Source organism: Syzygium oleosum, unplaced genomic scaffold, assembly GCF_021117445.2.
Source record: "Syzygium oleosum isolate NSW1041296 unplaced genomic scaffold, Sole_v2.1 Sole_v2.02, whole genome shotgun sequence".
Taxonomy (NCBI): domain Eukaryota; kingdom Viridiplantae; phylum Streptophyta; class Magnoliopsida; order Myrtales; family Myrtaceae; genus Syzygium; species Syzygium oleosum.
The window spans coordinates 8,054,607-8,063,618 of record NW_026607486.1 but is presented as its reverse complement, the minus strand read 5'-3'; the positions used below and the strand labels follow the sequence as shown (position 1 = coordinate 8,063,618).

General features: G+C 47.5%; 1 protein-coding gene across 1 annotated transcript; it reads right to left on the bottom strand.

The window, feature by feature from the left end:
- Positions 1 to 6,595: 6,595 nt before the first annotated feature.
- Positions 6,596 to 8,673, bottom strand: LOC130137007 (uncharacterized). Its single transcript, XM_056307709.1, has 3 exons — positions 7,555 to 8,673; positions 6,736 to 6,960; positions 6,596 to 6,652 (listed from the first exon to the last, which is right to left on the bottom strand). The coding sequence occupies exons 1-3, from the start codon at positions 8,671 to 8,673 to the stop codon at positions 6,596 to 6,598; spliced, it is 1,401 nt and encodes a 466-aa protein (XP_056163684.1).
- Positions 8,674 to 9,012: the final 339 nt, after the last annotated feature.

Here is a 9,012-nt window from a genome sequence, read left to right as displayed (position 1 = left end):
GTTTTTACGCTGGCCACGGAGTGTTGTGTTTAATAAAGAGACCGGATGCGTTTCTACGCAGGTCGTATTAAATGATAAATTGAGCATTTACCAGTGTGCTAGTGTAGGCTAGTGAGCCGAGATATGAACATGGCATGATGTGGATAGCATATGCATGCATAAGAATGCATGGACCAGTGTGCGAGTGTGCAAGACTCGGTGAATGGCATGTGATACGAACATTGATGAGCGTGAACATGCGTAAGGCGTACAAATGAATAGCGTGTTCGTGTATGTGAATTGATCCGTATATTGAAATGCTTAACCTGCAGCGTCAGCCAGGTACGTGATCTGGGTCCAAGGGCCTAGGTCGGAGGTTAAGTATGAATTGTATTGTTATATTTGTTATGGGTTGCCTGTCAGGAGAATGCATGTTAGCCTAGCCTAGGTTTAGGGGTTGTACTCGCTGAGATTCATCTCACGGTTGTAATAACCCACATTTTCAGCTCCCCAGCCCTGAGCATGGTGAGGCCGCCGTCTCTTTTTGGGATCCCTACGCAGATCTCACGATTGTAATAATCCACCTTTTCAGATCCCCAGCCCTGAGCATGGTGAGGCCGCCGCCTCTTTTTGGGATCCCTACGTAGATCCATTCGACTTCGAGAGTGTACCCATCCGGGAATGGGGAAGCTTATGTGAGATACCATTCTATAGTGTTTGTAAATGTGGGTGAGTATTTTTACCAGACTCAAGAGTACGTGGCTTGGTGCCCGAAAGACGCAGATGGAAACATCGGGCGACCCCTCCGGACATTTGACGTTCCGGTAGATATAGGTGGGGTGATGATACCCCAGATGGCCGATGGCGAAGTTGTGGATCCCCCAATCGCAGACGAGCCTGTGGCTATGAACCAGGAGCCAGGGGTATGGTACAAGGACCCCGAGCCGATGGATGAAGAGGAGTCGGAGCCGGAGCCCATGGACCAGGACCCGGATGAGGACAAAGAGGTTGCTGAGTTGGGTTCGGATATAGAGATAGGGTCAGATGAAGAGTTAGGACTGTACCTAGACCCGGAGTTGGAGATGGACTCGAAGGATGAGTAGGCAGCTGCACAGGCCACAGAGTCAGAGGAGTCCGAGCTGAGTGAGAGATCTTCAGATGATCCTTCGGAGTCTTCCGATCCAGACTGGGAGCCTTAGGAGAGGCTGGAGTTTAGTAGTGGAGACTGTTCCTTTTTTACTATAGTCCTGCTAGTAGGTCTAGTTTGACTCACCCTAGCCACCTACCCTTTTTGCTTAGTAGTGGCTGTTAACAAGTCTTTTGGGGACGGTTGTACATGTTGATATGTTTATATAAGCGTTGTAAAAAGATCTTCTGATGGCAATGCAAAGCGTACATATTTCCAGTTGTGTTTGACTGTGGTTTGGCTGCCATTGTCTCGTATATTTATTGTTAGGGTTCGTTTATTTATTGCTTCCGCTTGTGCCTTATTATTTGATTGGGCTTTGGGTCGGCGAGGCTTCCTGGGAGCGTTGCATCAAGATCGACATAGAGTAGGGATGTTTCGTGCCTTGGGGTTCGGGGCGTGACATCGAAGGTCTTGAGAGGCCGGCCTATGTTCCCATCAGCGTCTCGAAGACACCAAGCAACGTATTCTTGTGTCTGATAGAAGTACTCCCCAACATTAAAAAAAAACCACAGATCTATACCTTATATAAGCTTCCCCATTGCCAGAGGGAAATACACTAGTCGACTGCTGGATTTGTGTTGGAATCCCAAAAAGTGTTGTCAGCTTTGGCATACTCAAAGTCGGGGGTCCGAAAAGTTTGGGTTATACAACAATGAGAACAAGTCTCAGTGAGTAAAACCCCCTAAACCTAGGCTAGGCTAACATACATCTTCTGACAAACGAAACAACACACTACGCAAACAATGACCTAAGCCCTTGGGCCCAGATCGATCATCACATTGCCCCTGCAGGTTCAACAGTTCGGTATATACAATCACGACACATACATGGCACGCATAGTCACACGTACGCCATACGCATGTTCATGCTCAATAGTTTTTGTTTCGCATGCTAATAACCGAATCTCGCACATTCACACAATAGCCCATGCACTCTTATGCATGTAAATGTCATCATCATGCCATGTTTCATTCTGGCTCATACTGCACACTGGCTCAATACTCAATTATTAAGTTATTACGACCCGGAAAACTCATCGGGTCCAGTGTCTATAGCCTGCTACAAAGTGCATGAGGCGCAACACTGTTCTTATCACAACACTCCGTGGCCAGCGTAAAAACGCATTCCCGGCCCAGTGTCTCTAGCCTGCAATAAAGTGCATGAGGCGCAACACTGATATCCTTACGAACCAGAGCCCGCGTTAAACGCATCAGGTTGGTCGTCATCTGGATGTACCGGGCATCGTCCTGCTACAAAGTGTATGAGGACGGCACACCCCGCATAACACGCATCAGGGCGAAATATGATCACACATACACACAGCCAGTTATTATCTGAACCCCGTGTAACACGCATCAGGGTAATTAGGTGATCACATGCTCATGTCAGGCGCGCATTCTCGCACAATCTCAACTCATGCCTCATTCTCGACATACAATGCGTGGCCATGAAATGAATAAATGCAACATGAGCATCATATATCTCCCTCAGGTATTTAATCAATCCATATCGCTATAACGTACTCAACTGGCCGATTTAATACTGTGCGGCCCAATACGCAATTCAACAATCGGAGAAATAACTCAAGCCGTCAATTGACTAATCACACTCCGCATCATTTGGCCACCTAAACACACGACATGGCAATACCCGATTTACTATAATGGAGCACAAACAACTATTAACCAGTCAACCCGGAAATACCCGGCAATTCAAACGTATAATACTCAATTAGTCCATTTTAACCCAATAAATCGCCAAATGGACAGCCACTATTCACTCCCCTATTGGCCTCCAAATTACCATTTGATTCACCACAATAATCCACCAATTAATCGCGATGTTAACCTTGCACTACCAATATCAAATTCTCCTCGAATCGCACCAGTATATTCTAAACCGTGTCCGTCTAAAAATGTACACTGTCATAGACCGGGTTTAGAAAGTGATACTCACTTAATTCTAAGCTAGGGCGACGAGAACGGGCGGCCAATTGCCGATGAACGGCTGAATCGACGGCGGCGTACCAACGGTGGGCGGCGGCGCGGCTCACGGCGGCGAGAGGCGACGGTCCGGACGGCGGCTGAAGGTGGCGGGGATGAGGCGGCGAAGAAGGAGTGGTTCGGTGAGGGTGAGAAAAGGTGGCGAGGACGGCGGCGACGGTGACGCTCCGGCGGCCGGCTCGGCTTCTCGGTGAAGGACGGCTCCGACGTTCCTTGGCCGGGAGGGGGAGAGAGCGAGAGAGATGACTGATCGGACGGGAGGGCGATGAGGACCACGGCACAGCTGAGCAGCGGCACGGCGGCGTCCCGGCTACGAGCAGCTCCGGCGTGCACGGCGGACTCACGGCCGAGAGGAAGAGAGCGCCGGCGGACGGGGAGGATGATCGTGGGAGGCTGGCCGGGAGAGGAGATAGAAGGTGGAGGGAAAATGTGAGGAGAGAGAAAGTCAAATGGGTCAAATATTGGGGCTAGTGAATGCCAAGTGTCACTAATCTAGACCCTTTGACCAAAATACACCGAATCTAATGGTTCTAATCTAATCTTATCCAACAATTGAGGGGCAAGATGGTCTTTAGCCCTAATAATTGAGCTAAAATACAATTTCAATTAATCCAAAATAATTCCTAAAATTCGGAGCCCAAAAATAGGCCAGGGGCAAAATGGTCATTTTTCCGGCCCCAGGTCGAAATTCCATTTTTCGACCGTACCAACCCCAAATGTGTGTGGCCAACATAATATAACGTCGGATTCTCAAAAATAGCCTCGTAAGCCCTCGAAAATCGGCATCGAAATCCGGGCCCAATTACGCGGTCAAAACTTGCTCAATTTCAAATTTCAGTGTCTCTCACTAACGAGCGGCTGTTTAGGGGTTACGCATATCGACTAAGATTATCCGAGTCGTCATGGCCTCGATTCTCGGGAAAACGAGAGGAATTATCGCTAGTTCCTGAGGTTACGATCGTTCGGTTCAAGTTCAGGATCGATTGGCCACGCGTACTTTCGATCGCACAGAATCACCTGCTATCCGATCGTACGTCATTGGCCTTGGCCAAACCATATCCGTCACCTTCCTATGATCGGGTCCCCGGTCCACGTACCGTTTTCCTAGTTAGCCATACCCCATTGGTTAGTATCCCGAGAGTGATCAGCTCTGGGCGAGACTTGCTAAAATGAAATGAGAAATAATACTCATTTTATTGATTCCGGAATTGAGTGGAAATTCGGGCTGTTACAACTCTTCCCCCCTTACAAAAATTTCGTCCTCGAAATTTGCAATCTATCCTTATCTACTCAAATAACTGGGGGTACCGACGTCTCATGGCCTCTTCACTTTCCCACGTGGCACCTTCAGTTCCATGATGCTCCCAGACAAACTTGACCATTGGGATCGTCTTATTCCTTAGCACACGATCTTTCCTATCTTCGATCCTGACCGGTCTTTCCACGTACGACACTTTGTCGTCCACGTCTATCTCCTCGTACTTCAGAACGTGGGTCGGATCTGGTTCATATTTTCTCAACATCGACACGTGGAATACGTTGTACACTTGGGACAAATTGGGTGGCAAGGCAAGTCGGTAAGCCATATCACCAATCTTTTCTAAAATCTCAAAGGGGCCGACGTACCTTGGACTGAGCTTTCCTTTCTTACCAAATCAGGACAATCCTTTCATAGGTGACACCCTGAGAAATACATGATCTCCAACTTGAAACTCCAAGGGTCGTCGTCTCCGATCGGCGTAACTTTTCTGGCGGTTTTTCGCGGTCTTAAGTCTTTCCTTGATAATCTCAACTGCCTCGACCGATTGTTGCACTAATTTAGGATCTGTAATACTTCGCTCACCTACTTTGTCCCAACACAAAGGCGTCCTACACGCTCTACCATACAAGGCTTCAAACGGTGCCATCTGGATACTTTGCTGTTAGCTGTTATTGTAGGCAAATTCCACTAAAGGTAGCTGTTCTTCCCATTTGCCTTGAAAGTCCAGTACACAAGCTCTCAACATGTCCTCTAGGGTCTGAATTGTCCTTTCAGACTGGCCATCTGTCTGCGGATGATAGGCCATACTGAATTGCAACTTGGTTCTTAAGGTCGATTGCAAACTTTTCCAAAAATTGGCCGTAAACCTCGAATCTCGTCCGACGTGATCGATACTGGTACCCCATGCAATCTAGCAATCTGTCGAACATACAGTTCCGCGTACCTTTCCAATTCGAAATCCTTTCGCACCGCCAAAAAGTGCGCTGACTTAGTCAGTCGATCCACTATCACCCATATCGAATCATGTCCTCTCTGGCTTCGTGGCAATCCCGTTACAAAATCCATCGTGATGTTTTCCCATTTCCATTCAAGGATTTCTAACGGTCTTAACAGCCCTCCAGGCTTACAGTGTTGGGCCTTCACTTGTTGGCACGTCAAGCACTTAGCTACCTGCTTGGCCACATCTTTCTTCAGTCCATTCCACCAATAATAATGCCGCAAAATCTGGTACATCTTTGTGCTACCTGGATGGATACTGTAATTACTGCGATGTGCCTCTCTTAAAATTTCCTCCTTGAGCTCCAAGTCATCAGGCACACACAATCGTCCATGGAACTTCAAAATTCCATCCTCACTAACTTGAAATTCCGGTTTCCTTGAGGCGGCATCCATTCCGATAATCTTTTGGATCTCTCCGTAGACTGGAGTGCCTTAATCCTTGCCCGGATTTCCGGTTCGATTCTCAATGCGACCATCAGACTAGATATCTGGCTCACCTCAAATTTAAACTTTGAGTCTCTACGCCTTTCCAGCAAAGTCCACTCTTTGACCAACATTTGCGCCATACTTGACTTACGACTTAGCTCATCCGCTACTCTATTCGCTTTTCCCGGGTGGTACATGATGTCGCAATCATAGTCCTTTAGAAGTTCCATCCATCGATGCTACCTCATATTCAATTCCTTCTGTGAAAACAATTACTTGAGACTCTAATGATCCGTATAAATCTGAAACCTTTCTCCACATAAATAATGCCTCCAGATCTTAAGGGCAAAGACAATCGTTGCCAACTCTAAATCATGCGTCGGATAGTTCCTTTCATGCAGCCTCAACTGACGCGACGCGTAAGCAACTACCTTCCCGTGTTGCATCAGGACGCAACCAAGTCCCCTTAACGAAGCATCACTATAAACCTCAAATCCACCTGGCCCAGATGGCATGGTCAATACTGGGGCCGTTGTAAGCCTATGCTTCAACTCCTGAAAACTTTTCTCGCACTTATCATTCCATTCAAATTTAGATTCCTTCTTCAACAATCGCATCAGTGGCATGGCTATCGAGGAGAACCCTTCTACAAAACGCCGATAATAGCCAGCCAATCCTAAGAAACTCCGAATCTCGGTTACGGAGGTCGGCCTTGGCCACTTCATTATTGCCTTGATCTTAGCTGGGTCTACAGAAACCCCATTTCCCGAAACTATATGCCCAAGAAACGCTACTCTACTTAACCAAAAATCACACTTACTAAACTTGGCGAAGAGTGCGTGTTCTCTCAAAGTCAGTAGAACCTCAGTCAAATGTACCTCATGCTCCTCTGGGCTTTTCGAATACACCAAAATATCGTCGATGAACACTATGACAAATCTGTCCAGAAATTCCTTGAACACTTTGTTAAATAGGTCCATGAAGGCGGCGGGGGCATTGGTCAATCCGAAGGGCATCACTGTAAACTCGTAGTGCTCATACCGCGTTCTGAAAGCGGTCTTAGGTATATCCTCCTTCCGGATCCTTAACTGATGGTATCCAGTCTGCAAATCAATCTTAGAAAACACAGATGCTCCTTGCAGCTGATCAAATAGATCATCGATCCTAGGGAGTGGATACTTATTCTTAATTGTTACCTGATTCAACTGCCGGTAATCAATACACAACCTCAATGTCCCGTCCTTCTTCCTCACAAACAGGTCCGGTGCTCCCCATGTAGATACAATAGGACGAATAAAACCTTTATCTAATAATTCCTGTATCTGGACCTTTAGTTCCTTCAATTCGGACAACGACATCTGATACGGTGCCTTTGAAATCGGCTCAGTCCCAGGGGCCAATTCTATCACAAATTCCACTTCTCGCTCGGGCGGTAAACCAGGCAATTCCTCAGGAAAGACCTCGGGGAAATTACATACTATGGGTATCTCTTCCAACTTAGGTTCCGTCATTGTTGGATCCACAACATTCACCAAATATCCTTCACAACCTTCGTCTAGCAACTTTGTTTCTTCGAGCGAGGAAATCCAAGGAATCGAGGTTCCTCCTCGGTTTCCCTGAAATTCAAACCTTGGACTTCCAATCGGATTAAATTGAATCGTCCTATTGCCACAATCCATAACGGCCTTCTGGCTCACTAGCCAGTCCATCCCAATTATCACATCGAAATCGAACATGGCCAACACTGCCAAGTCAATACTTTCTTCCCTACCCCCAATCACAATCTTACAGTTGGGACATCCAAAAGAGACTAACATTTTATCATTCATAGGCATCGACACATTAAGCATAGTCTCAAGCAACAATGGTTCCAACCCAACTAACTTAACTAATTGCTCCGAAACAAAAGAGTGGGCCGCCCCCGGATCAAACAACGCATAAGCAGCATGATTGCAGAGATAAATGGTACCTGTGACCACGCCCGGCGCATTCTCAGCTTCTCTGCGCGCCATGCCATAAACTCTTCCCTGCGTCGGTGGTCGTCCTTGATTGGCCGGTGGGGGAGGTCCGGCTTGATTTCCAACTCGGGAAGGCGGCAACCTGGGCGGTCCTGAGGGATGCTGCTGTGGGCAACTCCAAATCTGGTGCTCCAGACTCCCACACCTGAAACATGGCCCAAATCTACTCGGCTGGGGGCTTGGCTTTCCTATATTTCCTGCCATAGGCCTTTTTCCCATACGGCGGTTATCTCTGCTTTGGGTAAACCGCGATCCAAAAGCAGCTGCTCTTTCTTGTTGGTCCCGCTCTATAATCTGAGCCCGCCTATACATTTCTCCATAATCCTTAATGTCGTGCGATAATATCTGACTCCGAAGATCCGGCCTCAATCCGTCCCGGAATCTTCTAGCCCTATCTCGTGAGCTTTCTACCATTGTCGGGGCAAACTTTGCCAATCTCGCAAATTCTGCTTCATATTGGTCAACGGTCATCTGACCTTGGCGTAATCGCATAAATTCCATTAACTTCTTTTCCTGGGCATTCTCCGAGAAATACTTCTCATAAAAACTTTCGACAAACACTGCCCAGTTCAATTCTGCACCTACCGAGAATACCCTACCCCTGGTGGCTTTCCACCAATCATTCGCACTACTCTGCAACTGATATGCCGCCAACGTCACTTTCTCTGCATCGGTGCACCCCAACACCTCAAATGCCTTCTCTAATTCCTCTACCCAATCTGGGGCAGCTTCGGGGTCACCCTTGCCATTAAATTTTGGCGGCTTCATCTTCAAGAATTGCTCTACCAACTGGGCCATCTGCCTGGCTACTGCGGGTTGGGCCTACCCTTGCTGGGCTTGATTACCTTCATTACCAGCTATTGGTGCAGCCTCAGCAGCCTGCGCATAAGCGGCGGCCCTTTCCTGCGCTTGTATGCCCATTATGTGTCTTATTTCCCGCAGAGTATCCATCACATCGTCAAACCTTAGGTCTCTAGCCTCGCGGACTCCCTCACTAGACTGACCTTGGGACTCTTTTCCTCTTCTCCTACTCATCCTTACGAACTCGGCTACTCAACTACCTGCTATAATTCCACTAAGGAATTAAAGACTTAACCAATCTAATCCAGTCTAAGTCTTAGGCAGGTTTCTAGTAAA

What these genes read in the sequence shown, in the direction of transcription:
- LOC130137007 (XM_056307709.1), bottom strand. Translation starts at nt 8,673, where the DNA reads ATGGCCCAGTTGGTAGAGCAATTCTTGAAGATGAAGCCGCCAAAATTT. An exon ending in TAATTGGGATGGACTGGCTA is followed by an intron (nt 6,961 to 7,554) that starts GTGAGCCAGAAG and finishes ATTGATTTGCAG; the next exon opens with ACTGGATACCATCAGTTAAG. An exon ending in AAAGCCCAGAGGAGCATGAG is followed by an intron (nt 6,653 to 6,735) that starts GTACATTTGACT and finishes TTGGTTAAGTAG; the next exon opens with AGTAGCGTTTCTTGGGCATA.